Source organism: Heteronotia binoei, chromosome 10 (genome assembly GCF_032191835.1).
Source record: "Heteronotia binoei isolate CCM8104 ecotype False Entrance Well chromosome 10, APGP_CSIRO_Hbin_v1, whole genome shotgun sequence".
NCBI lineage: Eukaryota > Metazoa > Chordata > Lepidosauria > Squamata > Gekkonidae > Heteronotia > Heteronotia binoei.
In genome coordinates this window covers 27,604,373-27,622,961 of record NC_083232.1, presented here as the reverse complement: position 1 = coordinate 27,622,961, position 18,589 = coordinate 27,604,373, and the positions used below count along the sequence as shown (strand labels likewise).

Genomic DNA, 18,589 nt, shown 5'->3' with positions numbered 1-18,589 from the left:
CAGTACACCTTGGATTACAACAGGCAGTTTTTGAAGCTTCTCTGTACTTGTGCAAAAGACATTGCTGGGATTTTGTAAACAATGCTCTCTATTTGAACCAGCAGACATCCTCCAGTGAACATACTGTAATAAAATATACACATTTATATTGTGCAGAGATCTCCCCCAGTTTTGAAGAGATCTTGGCATGCACAGTGAAGATGTGCATGTGAAACTGCCCCTCAACACTGCTGAGTTTGGTGAAGCTCCAGAATACAGCTATAACATATTCTCAGAGCCTCTGTATTGAAATTACTACTGGAAAGATTAGAAATAGCCTGGTTTAATTATCCATTACTGCAAAGAATTACAAAAAATAATATTGTGAAGTTATTCCCTGAGAAAAATCTGCATTCTGCTTATGAATTCCCTGCTGTATGAGCTGTGGAATTTTTGTTTTCTTTTTAATATGGATTTTCCGTGAAATATTCACATGAACTATTTTATTTCATCAGGGGCAAAAACAGTAAAAAGGGCTGGCATGTTGAGACTCAGTGACTTTCTATGCAAACTTTTATGATCTTATTGCCTTCTTCAGGACAGTTTCAACACTGTATATGCAAGAACATTTTAAGTGCAAAAATTAAGATCTTTTTTAAAGGCACAAACGCAATGACTTTATAGTAACATGATATTAAATCAAACAATATTTATTTCTTGACCTATAAACCTGAGTCATTCAATGTAAGTGGGGGAAGGGAAGTAGTTTTGTAATAATGAGGAAACTGAACCTAAATAATTAGGGGAAAAGATACACGCTTGCACATAACATAATAGCACTCATTAACTTGTGACTTTGTAAACTGATTAATTAAAGTAATGCTGTAATGATCTACAAACACTTTCTTCACAAAAATGACTTACTCAGGCACTCTGTTCTTAAACATTTTACTTCTCCAAATTATTACCATGTGTGATGACTAAAGGTTTAGAAATGCAATAAACTGTAAAGTTATACTTACTGCTCAAATCTTCTGTTGCGGAGGTCTCCATCATTAATTCTGACAATACAGTCATTTTCATGAAACAGGTTTTCTTGTTCTGCTTTTCCACCTTTCTCTAGTCGCTTTACTAACAGTCCCAATGTTCTAGAACATTAAGATAATCAAATTAGTGTTGAGAATAATAATTTCACAACATAGCAAGAATTTTGCTGGATCAGACCAATGGCTCACCTTTGTCCACCTTTTCTGTTTCCCACAGAAGCCAAACAAACTACTCTAAGAAGCCTGTAAACAAGGTGTGAAGGCAACTGCCCTCTTCTGTTGTTGCCCACCAAAGGTCTGATATATAGAGGCACACGAACCCTGAACATGAAAATTCTCCTTAGCTACCATGTTTAATAGCTCTTGTGCTACCTATCCATCTCATTTGAGTTCTGGATAACAAATTGTGTATTACTGCTGAAGTCCTCCTATTAGGGTTGCCAAGGCCAACTCAGGAAATATCTGGGGACTTTGGTGGTGGATCCAGGAACAAGGCTGTGACAAGTATAATTGAACTCCAAAGAGAGTTCTGACCATCACATTTAAAGGGACTTTACTCCTTTTAAACCTTTTATTGGAAATAATGGGGGATGGGGCACCTTCTTTTGGAGCTCATAGTATTGGACCCCTGGTTCAATATTTTTGACACTTGGGGGGTTGAGGAAAGGCACCAGATGCTGTGCTGAAAATCTGGTGCCTTTACCTCAAAAAACACGCCCCCCCCCATGAGCCCCAAATATCAACAGATTGATTTTCCATTATACCCTATGGGGACCAGTCTCCATAGAGTGTAAGGGAGTGCCCAGACAACATTCAACCCCCTCTCAGCATTCTGATAACCCTGAAGTAGGGAGAGGGCCTCCAAACCAGGGGATCCCCTGCCCTCAAGTGGGGACTGGCAACGCTACCTCCAATTGCCTTTGAAAATAAGTATCTCCAGGTCAGAATATCAAAATTGTAATTTTGTAAAACACATTATTTCAACTCTGAGCACCTTATCAGCACCAGAAAATTCTTTTGCTCAAGCACAGCAGTGTCTTACTATATTTACTGCTACTTTTATAGAAGGTCTGTCTGCCTTCGGCGGGGAGGGCAGGATATAAATTAAATAAATAAATGAAATTATAATTTTCATCATACAGAGAAGAGACAGAAGAGATTGGATTTATACCCCACCCTTTACTACCTGAAGGCGTCTCTGAGCAGCTTACAATGTCCTTTCCCTCCCCCCTCCCCACAACAGACACCCTGTGAGCTAAGTGGCTCTCTCAGAACTGCTCTTGAGCAGAACAGCTCTGTGAGAACTTGTAACTGTGACTGACTCAAGTCACAACAGTAGGTGCATGAGGAGGAGTGGGGAATCAAATCCGATTCTCTCAGATAAGTCTGTGCACGTAACCACTTCACCAAACTGGCTCTCTAGCATGATAACACAACACAATGCCTTCTAATACCTATCATATTTGTTAGTATGATGCACTTGGATACTTCTATCATTGAAACAGCCAAAAATACACTGAACAGTTCTGCCTGACAAAGCCTGAAGTCTTGAGCCCAACAGATTTAACACAAGATTTTTTTTAAAAAATCTAAATTACTTTTCCTCTACCAAAGCTCATTATTTTCTCAGACTAAAGGCCACCTTTACACAGCCTGGAGCGGCCCTCAATTACCCTTCTGGACATTGAAATCAACCTGGGGTGGGGACGGGAGGGAGGAAGAGGTGCGGAGGGGCATGTTGCCATGGCAGGGGGGCTCTGTGGAGGGGGGGTGTCAGGCCACCCAGTCTGCCTAGGGTACCATGCAACCTTGGGCTGGTGCTGTCTTCTTTGGAAGTTTTTAAACAGAGGCTAAATGGCCATCTGACAGCAATGCTCCAGCTCACAAAACCTTCTGGAAGTACCTGGGCCAAAGGAGGCCAAACTAAAAATAACCAGAGAATAGGCCTTCTCTATAAAAGCATCCCAATGGTGGAACCAGCTGCCGGAAGAGGTGCGGGCCCTACGGGACATTAGCCAATTCCGTAGGGCGTGCAAAACCGCCCTCTTCTGGCTAGCCTTCCAAGATGGAACCTGAAATGAACACCATGCCATCACTAACATCAACAATCGAGATAGCAATAAGATGAGAATTATTTAGATTGATTTTAGACTTTTATATTATGTAAATTTAATGGTAAAGTTTAAATGGTATAGAAATGTATAATTGTTTTATTGTTTAACATGGCTTTTGCCACACTCTGTAAGCCGCCCTGAGCCTGCCTCAGCAGGGAGGGCGGGGTATAAATAAAATTTTATTATTATTATTATTATTATTAATGCTGATTGTGTGAACTTAAGCAGACATGAGAGGGAGGGTGGGAAGAACTACATCACTGCTTAGTTCTCATGGCCCTTTCTTACACACTCAGGGAAATGCTGATCGCCACTTTGGGGTCAGGAAATTTGGCCAGGGATCATAGAGTGTTTGAGGGGGTGGGTTGCTATCTTCTGGGAATGGAGCAGGGGTAACTGGGTCTGTGAGGGTATTTGTGAATTTCCTGCATTGTGCAGGGGACTGGACGATGACCCTGGAAGTCCCTTCCAACTCTGATTCTATGAATTAGGCCTAATGCTAAACTTTATTATCTCTTTGCAGGGTGCCCGAGTTCCATATTAACACCACCAGTGCAATATTCTGACTATGTTGTTGGTGTTTACACTTTTCTTTTTTTTATTAGGATACAATATGAGACAGCTCAGTAGCGGTTGAAGTGTGTTCATATCTTCAAATGAAAAATGTATATTAACTTCAGCTAGTCGGATATCATTAAAACATTAACTGATTGTTTCCAGTTATATAGTTTATTATAATAATTTAGATGCAGAATGGGAATATTAATATATGTAACGGAGTTTTTTCTATCAATATAATTATGCTAATAATGAAACCTATGATATGAGTAGTGGTGCAAATCTTTATAAACGATCACTTAACGTGCGTGTGTATACACACACACACACACACATATACTTACGCAAAACTGTATAGACCTAAAACATCTTTATCATTTTTGCTACTCCTTGAGCCTAACAAACCTTCTATTAAAATTGCACCAGGAAAAGCAGCTCAGCTATTATTTCAGCATGGTTGTAGATTTTCAGAGAACTGTACAAACTTTATCAAATAAATCTATTTCCCTACTTTGGAACTTTGCTACCTTTGACCATGTTTACATTGGATGACAAAATGCATTTTAAAGCAAGATTTTGCAGGCCTCCGTGATCAACAAAAGATGTTCTGAAATATTCATGCGTAATGGCCAGATGCATTAAAGCAACTAAACACATTTTAAGTTTCAAAAAAGCAGGAACCTATCAGTCAGCACTTTGAACAAAGCCATTCATTTTTTAAAGTATGGCTGTCCAAAGAAACTAAAAACAGCAATAATGGCTCTCATGCTGTATCATGTCTAGGGATCGCCAAGAACTGGCTCACAAGCTGAAGTCTGTGACAAAGTCTGGCTGGTTCATGGTTCACAAACTGAAATTCACAGCAGATTAAACTGCATGAACTTTTCACAAATTTTCAAGCAGTTTCTGGAGGTTCCTATTGGTTCATGAATGGATACACTTCCAGACAGGCTGTCCCCACTCAGACAAAATATTTATCAAATGCCTCCCACCTTCAGTTTCTACTGCAGAGATTCTATGGTTTGACCTTAGCCCTCTTGAATTTGTGCTGCAACAGTGCAACTAGTTCTGCTGAGCACATTCCATAGGTTCTGCTGGGCTTGTAAAAAGTTCCCCACACCCTGAGTCCCTACTGCAGAGAGACTTTGATTCCGTTCTGCTAGGCTTCTATTGCCTTTGCTTTTTTTTCTTGTTTTCCCCTCCATTTGGAAACAATGGAGGATGGGGCAACTTCTTTGGGGAGCATAACCTGGACCCCATAAATCCAATCCTCACCAGTTTTGGAGGGCAGGTCAAGGAGGGTGAGCTAACTCTAGCATGCCAAGGGGTTATTTGACCAGATCACAAACCTCATGAACCAAGCAAGCCACAAACCATGAAATAAAAATGAACTACATTTTCCTGGGTTTGTGCCCATCCCTAATCATGCCCTATAAAATTATCTGTTTTCTTATAAACCTGGACTAACATGAGAGGTTGCAAGGGTTTCCTGTTTGTAGTTTCATCAGGAATTGATAATAGAATTGAAACCCAAGTAAGTAGTAACAGAAAAGTGCATGGACAAAAAATCAAAATGCAAACATAAAATGGTGCTGAAAATGATGAATGCCACCAAAAGTCAATCCCCCAGTTCCTATCAAGCTGGCAGGGTTCAAGAAAGCAAGGCATGGACAAGGAAGCCAAGTAATCACTTGCTCAGGCAAAAAGCTATTGTCTGCACTTGATGTGGGAGTCATGAAAAACAGGTATGCAGTTATATCAACTGGGTCAAGAAGACTATATTTAAGATGGAGATAACTGTCCATCAGAGGTTAGGTCCCTACACCAAGCCCTAGCATGCCTTACATAAACAAGTAGTTATATTTCTTCTTTAAGATGTTTCGTAAAGCAGGAAGAAAACAGTTCATGGCAAGCTGCAGGCCTATTTAGAACTGGGTTCAAATCTCCTACTCAGCCATGAAGCTCCATGAGAGTCTTTGGAGCTGGTAGAGGATTGTTTTTAGAAAAAAATGGTAGAGCAGACATATAAAATTGAGGAAGCGTGGGATAAAAATGTAATAAAGAAGCAATAAGAAACATCAGCTGTGGCTCAAGATTCTGTCCTAGGGTACTGCTCAAAAACAGTAGTAGTTCGTGCTAAACCAAAACATTTTTTTTGGAAACTACTGCAGTAACCAGAATAGATCTGCTTTGAAAAAGCTGTGTCTTGGATCATCTCTATATCATCCCATTTAAACATTTCTTCTCTTGATTAGAAGCCCAAATTAATTTTGCATACAGTTCCCCTTACAGAAGTAAGATTCTAGCAAATATGGGGGCAACTTACCCTAAGACTGAGAGAAACCCATATTAAATAAATGTATACACTATGTCTTTCAAAGTATGAAGGCAATGTTTTACAGAACATGGGTAGAAGACACCCACTAGTTTAGACTTCACAGTAAACATTTATCCACTCTCTGATCTTTAGCTACTCTTTCACAAACTCAAAACCACATTGTATCAGGTACAACCAGGAGACAAATCCTAGCTGATGCCCATTGGTTTTTGAGCATCCTAGAATACTGGGACTCCCTATTCCAGACCCAATCATTCTCATTACTGAGTACTTATTGAACACAGATAGCATATAATTGCTATATGGTGCATGTTATAGGCTCTTCCTTTAGAGGAGGGTTCCTTACACTTGAACAGGTTTCTATAGTTAGCAAGGTGTAAAATACAACCCACAACATTCAGTATTTTAATCCTCATAACACTCTTCTAGAAGGAAGACCTACTGAATATAATACATTTACTTCTGAACACAGCTGCTCAGGATACCTCTATACATCACCTTCCCAAGTTATGGTGAAATTTAGTCAGAATTCAGTTAGAAAGCATGTCCAGAATTTGGATAGTAGTTTCTCGTAGTTTCTTAAAAGTAGTTTCTTAAAAGACCACCAGAAGAAGATAAGACTTCATAAGAACATAACATAATCCATACTCTGTCACACAGTGGCCAAAAAACCCACGTGCCATCAGAAGGTCCACTAGTGAGTCCAGGAGACTAGAAGCCCTCCCACTGCTGCCCTCCCACCAAGAATATAGAATACTGCCCCAGACAGAAAGCTCCATTTATAGCTTGTCACTGATGGACTTCTGCTCCGTATGTTTATCCAATCCCCTCTTGAAGCCATCTATGCTTGTAGCTGCCACCACCTCCTGTGGCAGTGAATTTCACGTGTTAATCATCCTTTGGGTGAAGAAGTACTTCCAACTGGCTCAGCAATTTTATTGAGTGCCCATGAATTCTTGTATTGTGAGAAAAGGAGAAAAGTACTTTTTTCTCTACCTTCTCTATCCCATGCATAACCTTGTAAACCTCTATCATGTCACCCCCAGTTGACACTTCTCCAAGCTAAAGAGCTCCAAGCGCTTTAACCTTTCTTCATAGGGAAAGTGTTCCAACCCTTTAATCATTCTAGTTTCCCTTTTCTGGACTTTTTCCAATGCTCCTGAAAGGCAGTTTGCTCAGCACAGCCTACCTTTCTCTAAAATGCAAAGCCACAAACAGAATATTTTAAAGTACATTTTATATTCACATGTATAATAGTAAGACTCTTCAGAAGTGGTCAGTGCTCTGTGAATGTCTTCAAAAACTGTCCGCAACATAAAGGATTCAGTGGGATATTTGAAGAGGCTTTCTGATTAGATAGGCAGACGGATAGACAGACAGACAGACGGATAGACAGATTCAGAAACAGTCTTCTAGGGTATTTTTTTTAAATAGCTTATTTAGGTAAAGGTCATGTTCATTCATGTCATTTATTATTCTCTGACTCATGCTCAATTTTTTAAATATATGATGATAAAGCATTCATTTTATTAAATAGGGATATACTAATTATGTTTAGCCCTGATCTGAATAGCCCAAGCTAGCGCAATCTCATTAGACCTTAGAAACTAAGCTGGGTTGCCTTTGGTTAGTATACCTGGATATGAGACCACCAAATCCTGGTTTGATATGCAGAGACAAACCACCTTTCAGCATCTACTGCCTTGAAAAGTCTATAGAGGGGTGTCCAATGGTAGCTCTCCAGATGTTTTTGCCTACAATTCCCATCAACCTCAGCTAGCATGGCCAATGGTTGGGGCTGATGGGAGTTGTAGGCAAAAAATATCTGGAGAGCTACTGCTGGCCACCCCTGCTCTATAGGGCTGTCATAAGTCAGCTACAACTTGAAGGAAAATTGTGTGTGTGTTTAAAGTGACCTTGATAAAGTAAACTTGCTAAATAAAAGGTATAATGACCTATCATATACACTGAGTTTCACTGGACTTAAGACTAGAGAAATTCAGCACAGAATTTCACTGTCAGAACTACAACATTCCTGCAGATGTTTCAAAGCAGTTGCCATGTGTCTGTGTTAAAATACTGATTACATCCAGATGAAATAGTCAAAAAGAAATATGTATAAAGACAGTTTCTGTTTTCAACAACAACAAGAAACTCCATTACAGAATGTTAATGAGCATTTTCCCCACAGTTTGTTTTCATTATGGGAAACCATGGTGGAACTATTTGGGACCACCACTGGATGTGGTCCTTTGGGAAGGCAGTTTCTTCAGAACCCAATTTAGCTGTTTTGCAACATGTGCTTGAGATATTGGGGGAATTTTAAAAGGTACAATTGCAATGTATTCTTTTCAAAATTCAACTGTGCCACTTTTAATAATAAAGTTTTAAAATATGAAATCTCTAAATGGGCATCAAACAACCACAAAAGTATTCCAGAAACCTAACACACGTTGTAATACCACTTAAATTCCAACTTACAAAGATTTAATGAGTTAATTACATTTGTTTCACACTAGGAGATATATAGACCACCATTTTTAACAGCTCAACCATAAACCTCACTGGTTTTTCTCAAACTCTGAATTATATATTAGCGCAGAGGTGTCAAATTCATGAGGGCCAGATCTGACATAATTGAGACCTTGTCTGGCTGGGGCATGTATGTCATAAAATGTAATGCCAGGTAGCAAAGATATAAACTTTATAAAGGACATGAAATGGTTGGGCATTGCAAGCTTTTGTACATAAGTTGCTTTGTGCGCTGGTCAAGAACTTGTGAAGGCACCATGAGAAAAACTGAGGGCTATGTCTTTGTCTGCAAAACTATAGTCTTCCCCAGAGAAATAACTAGAACACCTGCTTGGCAGTGCAAGAATAGAGAGACAACAACGTGTAGTGGTTACTATCAGCCTGCTTATCTGGAAAGTCTAAGTTCAAAATCTCCAGTCTACATAGGAAATGTGCCGGGTGAATTTGGTCTGAACGCACACTCTCAGCCTAAGCTTGTGGTTATTTCTCATCTAAATAGTTCACATTGCTTTCCTATTGAGAAAGGCTAGACCATAAATTGGAGGAAGGCTAGATCATGAGGGCATGAATACAGTGAAAAAGAGGAAAAGAAACCAGTTGCACCCAGGAGAGCCCTGGCATAACAAGCCGAACAAAATTAACACTCTCTCTCTTTCTGTCTTGCAAGGCAAAAAGTTTATACCTTGAATAAAACTTCATTGGTCTTACATGTGCTTTATATGTCTTCCATTCAATTGAGGAAACTGGGCAAAGTAAGCTCTTGCTCTTTCCTTCCTTCCCCCTCTCTTTCTCCACAAGGGATGAGGGGGACGAGCCTCAGCCAATAGAAGAAAGTAAGGCTTGGCTCAGTAGCTCTGCAGTGCGATTGAGAGAGTCTGGCAAGCAAACTTGATGAAGAAGGAAGCAAGAGAGAGGAAGGAGGAAGCAGACAACAGCCAGCTGCTTGTGGACAGTATAGGAGCCCTCCAGGGGCCTGATCTGGCCTGCGGGCCACATGTTTGACACCCTTCTACTCTAGTAGAAGATGGATATGTGTAGTATTTTCTAGACTACACATATCCATCTTTTAAGAAATCATTAAAATGTTCTTCAAATTAAGCAATATGTTAATATATTTCTCATAAGATTTAAGAAATTCATAAAAATTTTAAAAAGTGTCAAACCAGCGTTTGAGAGTCACACCAGCTTTAATTACTGGTACACTAAGAAATAATCTTACTTTATACCTATTAACACTATTTCTTTTTTTCACAACTGCAAAGCATCTTTTTTTATTTTTAATGATGAACTATTAAGATCCCCATGGGGTGAATGAAGTGAAAACAAAGAAAGTCTGTTACAATCAGTAGGATATCTGATTTAGGAGGTTCCCACTTTGAAAGACTCTTGGTGTTTCAAACCATTATTCAAACTGCAGCTACCACAGGAGGTTAAACAAATGAAATGCTCTTATTATAAGACAGCTGTGCTATGGCTTCTGGTTGGAATGTTTATGAACACTGAACTGTTATCACTACTGAATTTCTCTACATGGATGTATCTCTAGCATCTCCAAGATCACAGGCTCCGATAAAAATAATGCAACCATGATAAATGGAACAGTAGATAGTTTATAGTATGTATTGCTAACATTAATCTCTGTCTGCACAGTCATGCAGCCGCCCTGAGCCTGTCAGGGAAGGGTGGGATATAAATTTGATTAAATAAATAAATGCACCCATGTCTATTGTCATAGGAGGAAAATACCAATTTCAACTTGTCCACAAGTCCTTGCCAGTTATAACGACAATGAGGGGAATCAAGAGGTGGGAAACATGATGCACTGAATGACAAGGCCATTTACCAGTGAAACATATTCAGTACTAAACATTCAAGAGCCTAGATTAAATCTCTAGCATCTCCAGGTAGGTGGCAAACCTGGGAGGCACATTGGTTTGAAACTTTGCAAGAAAGGAGCAAACCTCTTGCTGCTAGGACAGATAGCCAGCTGTCAAACTCATATAATGCAGCTCTGCAGTTTTAAAAAAGGTAAGTTGATGCAGTGAGAGAGAACATCTTTGTATGCAGAAACCCCGTTAGCCTTCAAGATTGCTGACTAAACGATCTCAGGTAGCAGGTAATGAGAAAGAGCTTTCTCTAAGGCCTTGAAGATATTCTGCCATTAGATGGCTGGTGGTCAGGGGTGGTGGAGGAGGAGATTGGATTTATACCCCGCCCTTCATTTGGAGTCCCAGAACAGCTTACAATGTCCTTTCCCTTCCCCTCCCAACAGATACCCTGTGAAGTAGGTGAGGCTGAGAGAGCTCTTTTGAGAACTGCTCTTGAGAGAACAGCTCTGAGACTACTTGTGACTGACCAAAGGTCACACCAGCAGCTGCATGTAGAGGAGTGGGGGATCAAATCTGTTTCTCTCAGATTAGAGTCCATGTTCTTAACTACTACACCAAACTGGCTCTTATATGTAATGAGGGAGACACATCATTCACTCATGAAGCTGCACTCTCCTGGGTCTGTTGAACCTTGCTGGGTTTTTTTCCCTTTGGGAAGAGGATGCAGCTTACTGACAGTTCTTTTTTTGCATGTCCCAGGTTCAATCCCTAGCATCTCTAGTTAAAAAGATTGTGTAGTAGGTGGTATAAAAGACCCAGGGGAGCCACTGCCAGTCAGAGTAAACAAGACACGGGCCTCAATAAATTAGTGATAAGTCAGTAATATAAGGAGGGCAGTCTTTACTGTCACAAGTTTAAAACAGTGGCACAAGTTCCTAGAAGACGTTCAGCGAATGACCCCTCCTCCCAGATTTTTCAATGTAAAGTAGCCGGCAGTTGAAATTCGGGCTGTTATTTGCCATTGGACTGTTACAATGTTTCTGTAAACTGGTTTTAACTGTTTTTAATTTTGTTGTGATTTTATATATGTTGTACATCATCCAGAGCCCTGCAGTAGCAGGGATAGGGCGATTTATAAATACAATTAACAACAACAACTATTACATATTGTACATAGCCTCTGGATAGTGAATCAAGGTAGAAAATTTCCAGTTCTACTGATACAATGGGTGAAAGGCAATTCAGGGAGCTGGATGGATAGGTGATTGATAGATGATAGACAGACTTCTGCTTCTCCATATGGTTTTTAAACAAAAATATTTACATGATTTTAAATGGATGTTCTTTCTGATGGGTCTTGAGAGGACAAAGTAGTGGTGGCATCCAAATATTTTAAACAAAGAAATAATAAAGACAATGCTCCTTGACGGACTTAGAACGTGGGGTGGAAATGTAAGAAAATGAATGAAGAAAACAGTTGAATAGCCAAACAGATAACAAACACACCCTAGAGCAGAGCACTAACTCAATAAAATGTTGGGGAGGCCTAAGTGGCTTAAGTCACATTAAAAAAAGGAAAGCCTCTAAGCCATTTATAGTTACGAGATTACCGCCCCTTCATTTTTTCCATGGTTGTTACCGTGCAAAGAAAAGGAAAACAAGTAGCTCAGCAAAGCAAAGGGGGTAAAGCCACACTGAGATAAAAATGAAAGAGCAATTTCTAAAAGATTTATGAGCTTAAGATATTGAAAGCTGTGCTTGCACACACTGGATATAAAAACAGATGACGGGAATGGAAGCAAGACACAAGAGAAAAATCCATACAAAAAAACTGGTCTGGGAACTGTTAGCTGGATGGCGGCTGTCCTCACCCAAATGAATAAAATTATCTATCTTCTGATGAAAGAAAAATTAGGGCCACAATCAAATTTCAAACTGTGGTCTGTTTTGCAACTTCACTTTTAGAGAAGTATTCCTGTTATGCTTTACAAGTCTAGTTGAATTTATACACTCAGCCCTCCACAATTTTAATTCGGAGACCTTTTCAGTTTGTCTAGGTTTAAATCTTTTCCATGTGTCATTCAGAATTTCAAAGAGCCACTCGATTACGCTCCAACCAAAATCCCTTAACGAGCAATAAGCAAGTCTATGGTGTGACAGTCTGTCAAAATGCAATTCCTAACATGTCAGGATAATTAATGAGCTTGCAACAACTTTCCTAAGAATACTGCATTCCTCAGATTTCCTTCCCGCCCCCCTCAATTTATGAGAATTTATTCTACCATAGGAGAAGTACCACTCTTTATTCAGTGATACTGATATAGTTTACTAGCATTGCAAAATTTACAAAACACTGTTGCAGTACAATAACACATACTGTCCAGCAACTACATCTGTATTAGTTATACATAGCAAGAATCTCTATGTTCACTGAGGAACAATGGTCCCATTCCTCTGTTTCCTGGACTTCTTAAAATAGACCAGGAGGCACTGAACAACCTTGAAGGCTGGAATGCTGCCAAAGTTGCAAGACTGGTCATCAAACCTTGCCAGAAGAAACCACCAAAACAGATGTATGCATCTGCTTCTATAAGAAGCCATCGTGGCATTCCTGCATTTATGAACAATGTTTTCCCCCTGTACAGGCTAACTTTTCATCCATAAAAGCTAAAGTAAGATTCTAAGATCAAGCCTCCAACAATGCTTAAGAATTTTATTCAGCTAAATATGCTTAGAATTGGATCTTTTTTTCAGTGGCTGTACTCAGATACAAGATATCTGATTGAACCCATGGTTAACTAAAAAGGTGGTCATATCCAAGTTCACATGCACACCTGGTTCCAACCTGCCCTACCAATGGTTCAAGTAAACCTTATTAGGTGGACAGTCTAAGTGAAGCAAGTTTTTCTTCCAATAACTAGGATCAGAAACAAGGAATAAATCCTTGCTAAGAATGTGTGTGGAGAGGGGGGGACTAACTGTAGTCAAGCTGCACACCTGTGCATTTATAAATCATTGCAAAAGATCTAAAGTTAGTCTTAAACATCATTCCTTTTATTGCACTGTAAGCACAAAAGGAGAGAGAAAGTGGGAGGTGCCAGGCATGAGTGGAAATCAAGTACAAGTCAATTACATCCACATTTTCAACCAGTTATATCGGATGCAGACAATGTTTACCTCTGTTATGAGTCTTTCCTGCACAGCTTTCCCCATATTCTTTTCTAAGTCCTCCAATGCGGGATTGTTGGGGGTTTTTTACACTAGACTACTCATACATACCCCCCTTGCATGGTGGGTGGAATGTGCCATCAAGTCACAGCTAATTTATTGTGAACCCCATAGGGTTTTCAAAGCAAGGGACATTCAGAGGTGGTTTGCCATGGCCTGCCTCCATGTCACAAAGCTTTGTTTCCTTGGCTACTATGTTTATATCGCAGCTAATAATTCATATTTGATTATTGTTCCCTGTGAAAAGTTCAGCCTTCACATTATATTTAGTACATACTACAGTTGCCTGTGGATTCTCACTTTTCTCTACCCCTTTTCAACAGGTTTCCATCAATATATGGCTAACAGAAATATTCTTGCCTACACTAAGAAACAGAATTTTTATTGTGGTGTTTTTTTTCCCAGTGACCGTGTGTTCACTGGGCTGACCTTATTCAGCACTTATGGAAAATGAACTTTTTGCCAAGGGGCTTGAAGAAACAATTATTAGTATAGATTCCAGACTGTATAAATGGGGCATGAAGACAATGGGCTGTTGGGATCAACTTCAGGCAAAACCTCTTCTAAATCAATGTAGTGGTTACTCAAAAAGAGACATCAGATGCAGATTTCAGGTTCTTCTCAGGATGTAAATGCCTAGTGTGTTATGCCTGGACCCCTTCTCCCTTGAAGGACTAGTCTGGTACCTTGGGAAAAGTGACTACAGGCAACCTTCTTTCCACATCCTACAGGGTCACTCTTTCTAGACTTTTCTGTGGTCTGCAAATTGGATCAAAATAGGTCCGACAGTCACATGGAATAAGTGTCATCAAATATTGGCCAGAGGCTTGTCTGGGAAAATTGATCCTCAAGGTGCAAAGGTCTGCTTTTTGACAGTTCTCTTCCTTCTTTAAATCCATCAATGCCAAAGATTAATTTCCAGAAAATGACAGAAAACTAATCGACTCCCTACCCCACCTAGCCTTCCCTCACCTGGTTACTCTAAGTATATATACTTAGTAAAAACCGTTTTAATCCTATCATCCTTTTTAGGATAATTGTCTTGTCATGCCTGTTAGAAGTCATCAAACGTAACAGACATTTTCACATTGAGAAGAAGGAGGGTGTACAGCTCAAGGGGTATATCCATACACAGTATAGTTCTCAGAGCCACATTGAAAGTGTGTGCTTGAGTGACTGTGTCTCTGTCTGTGTGTGCATGTTTCAGCAGGGAGGGCAGGATATAAATCAAATAAAGTAAAGTGCATGTGTATTATCTGGACATCCACTAAATTACACTCTCAAAACAAAGTTGGGTAGTTCTTCTCTGAGTGAAACACTGGTTCATTTTGCTCACCTTTATCTTCAAATCGCTGTTCTGGAATAGGAATAGAAAATAGTCCTGTGTAAAATAAGTTCCCTTCTTGCCTCCATAAGCTACTAATTTTGTTTTCTGAACTTGTATGTTTGTTTGGAATAAGTTTGAATCTTTAATTCCCTTTAATAAAAAAATGATTTCATTAATTAAGGCCTGGTTCTTTTTAGAGTTTTACTGAGAGGAAAATCTTCATATACATAGAGATCCTGCTTGATTATCCCCTCTCACATTGTTTGGGTCTTCTTGCTAAAATACTCAGAAGATCCTCACAGCCACTTAGGGTAACAAGTGGTGGGACATTCAGGATGGCTGATGTTCTGCTTAGAGACTCTCATCAATACTTCCTCTTTGGCTGTAGTAATATTATCTGCAAATTCCATATTATACTCCCAGGAAAAGCTGGAACTAAAGAATATCAATCTTCTACAGGCTGCATATTTATCTTACAGCCCTCATGTATCTTCCAAGGTTTCACAACCACATTTGTCTGCTCTCCTATTTTTGCTTGGCAGCTAGACCATTTCAACAATCTGTTGTGTTGCTATTTAAATTTTATCTAGACAAATTCCACCCTTTAGAAAATTAGCTCAGCTGACCCAGCTAAAGTGATGAATGTGTGCATGCCTTCTGGTACTTGGTGCAGAAGTACATCATTGGTCCACCTACTCTACAAAATATATCTGGATAAGTGGTAGGCGGAAGTTGGGGGCAGAAGTCTCAAGAAAATATTACTGTCTACATGCAATGAACACACGCAATTTCTCCAGCTGTCTCCTCAACTCTCCTTCAAGTCACCTTTTTGCACACCATGATATAAGCCCAATTTGTGCTTGGAATACCTCATATTAAAATGTGGAACTCATTGCCAGAGTATGTAGTGATGGCTATAAGCAATGTCACTTTTAATAGGGAATTAGACAGATTCATGGAGGACAATATCAGTGGCTACTAGCCATGGTGACTAGATGGAACTGCCACATTCAGAGGCAGAAAACCTCTGAATACCAGTGCCAGAAAGCAACATCAAGAGCCTCTGTGCCCTGTTGTTGGCCATCCATAGTAAATGGTTGGCCACTGCATGAGACAGGTGCTGGACTAGATGGACCACTGGTCTGATCCAGCAAGGCTCTTCTTATGTTTTTATATTATGTTTGTGGTTACAGTAAGAGTAGTTCAGCGGTGGAACCAGTTGCCTGGTAAGCTCCCCCTCACTGGCAGTCTCCAAGTAGTGACAGGATAGCTCTGACCTGGATAGCCCAGGCAAACCTGATCCCATCAGGTCTTGGAAGCTAAGTAGGGCTGACTCTGGAAAGTACCTGGATGGAAGACTCCTTGGGATTCAGGAGGCAGAAGCAGACTTTATTCATTCTCCTCCCTGAATATCCTCCAAGCCCCCAGTAGGGGTCAGTCACTAGAGGTTGCCATGACTGCCAGGTGCACACCTGCACCCACGTGCACACACCCACACATGTGTCTGTCTGTCTGTCTATCTATCTACCCACACACACACACAAAGTAGTGACAAGATGAACATCCTTTCATTCTACTATCTATACCATCTATTGCCCTCCCCCACAATGGGCTGAAAAACTACAATGAGCCGAAAAACGATGCTTTCACCTGAAATATGTGCCTGCCCGCCTGCGTATATTTTTTAAGTTATGTTTTTATTTGTATATTATTAAGTTATTGTTGTATTTTAACTGTTTTACTATGACTGTGATCCACCCTGAGCCTGCATGGGAAAGGGCGGAATATAAATTGACCGAACAAACAAACAAACATTCATCAGGATACTTAGGCTGATTCTACATTGAGCAGGGGGTTAGACTAGATGATCTGTGTGGCCCCTTCCAGCTCGACAATTCTATGATTACTTTTACTTGCTACAAGAATGTGACCATCCAATATATCAAACTGCATACATTAGTATTATATATATTTAATGGCAGCAATTACTCCATGCATTGTTTGGGGGGGGGGAGGTAATAACACTTAGCAAAACTGCAGTTAGTAACTACTTTCCAAGAATGATAAAACTTCCTGGACTAGAACAGTAATGTTCAAATTGACCCCTGAGTACTACAGGCAGCCATTCACTTAACAGAATAGATTGTATCTAACAAGGAGTTGTGAATGATAGATGTTCTGGAGTGTCCTTCACTATGACCGTCTTGATCCTGTCAGGGACAAATGCAACATTTAATAGGTTGGGGAGCGGAGGGGCGGTCACCAACAATTTGTTTTGCTTAAAGGAACAAGGATAATATGCAAAAAATTCCTGTTTGTGAAAAATTAATGATGCTTCCACCCTCCCACCTCATTTGTAACTCAATTCATCTTTGCCGCTTCTGAAATGGAAGGGGGGGAGGAGGGAGTCTTGTATGAAAACATAACACTTCTGATCTTAGTGGTAACATGCCACTCAGAGTGCTGATTTGACTGACTGGTTCTTTGAGGATGTTAAGAGTGACCCTTCAGAGCAGATGGATTTTTTTCTCACCACAGCATCCTGACCTGATTTATGGAGCTTTTATAATGCCATTACATACAAAACGCAAGTTCAAATGACAACAACAACATAACTAAGATGGCAGAGGTTGCATAGGCTGTTTGCTAAAAGTTGGAGGCAAAGATGTTTAACAAAGCTTGAACTTGAACTGTGTCTCACAAGACAGTAATAAGCTCTCTGGCAATGATGGAAAGGAAGACAAAATTTTCATAAATGATGTCTCTCCTTTATTCTATACTTCATTCTCACGGACTAACAGGTCATAAGCCAACAAATTTGTTATAGTAATGTCTCTCAGTTTCACTGGGAATGCAATTTGAAGAATGCTGTCGATTTACAGTTCAAATAGTAACAATACAAATGTATTCTTTTGAGTATCGATGAGAAAGGCAGACTAGTAGTTTGCAAGCGCAACAGGGGCCGAGTGAGGGAGGACTGCTTTTGCTCAGGTTCAATACTTTCCCAATAGACCTAAACCTACATACATAAACAGGAGAATTAAGACATTTGAGTTCTATGACCCCCAGACTCATAAAGTAGAAGATGAAGAAGATATTGGATTTATATCCCGCCCTCCACTCCGAAGAGTCTCAAAGCGGCTCACAATCTCCTTTACCTTCCTCCCCCACAACAGACACCCTGTGAGGTGGGTGGGGCTGGAGAGGGCTCTCACAGCAGCTGCTTTTTCAAGGACAACCTCTGCCAGAGCTATGGCTAACCCAAGGCCATTCCAGCAGGTGCAAGTGGAGGAGTGGGGAATCAAACCCGGTTCTCCCAGATAAGAGTCCGCACACTTAACCACTACACCAAACTGGCTCTCAAGTAGTTGCTAGAATAATTTGTTCAACTCAATACGACAATGAGAATAATCAGTGGATATATTAAACCTACTCTAATCTATTGGCTACATATGTTGTGCCACATCGCTCCCCCACATCTCCGAAGACAAGATGCTCTTCTTTGTGAATATAGAAAGATCATGAAAATGGAGAGATACCCATCTGAAAAAAACATGGCTGACATGGGCCTATTCAGACTAATTTAATTAATTTAGTTTTTTAATTTATACCCCACTCTGGGTGTGGTCAGACGTTGC

At 40.0% G+C, this 18,589-nt stretch overlaps 1 protein-coding gene across 7 annotated transcripts in view; it reads right to left on the bottom strand.

Annotated features, from left to right (window-relative positions):
• PARD3 (par-3 family cell polarity regulator) overlaps positions 1-18,589 on the bottom strand; it is a 745,691-nt gene that overhangs the window by 315,736 nt on the left and 411,366 nt on the right. For all 7 annotated transcript variants that reach the window (XM_060248141.1, XM_060248148.1, XM_060248145.1 and 4 more), the window contains one exon: positions 1,002-1,127. In XM_060248141.1, coding sequence (XP_060104124.1) covers positions 1,002-1,127 — 126 coding nt within the window. The remainder of the gene's footprint in view (positions 1-1,001; positions 1,128-18,589) is intronic.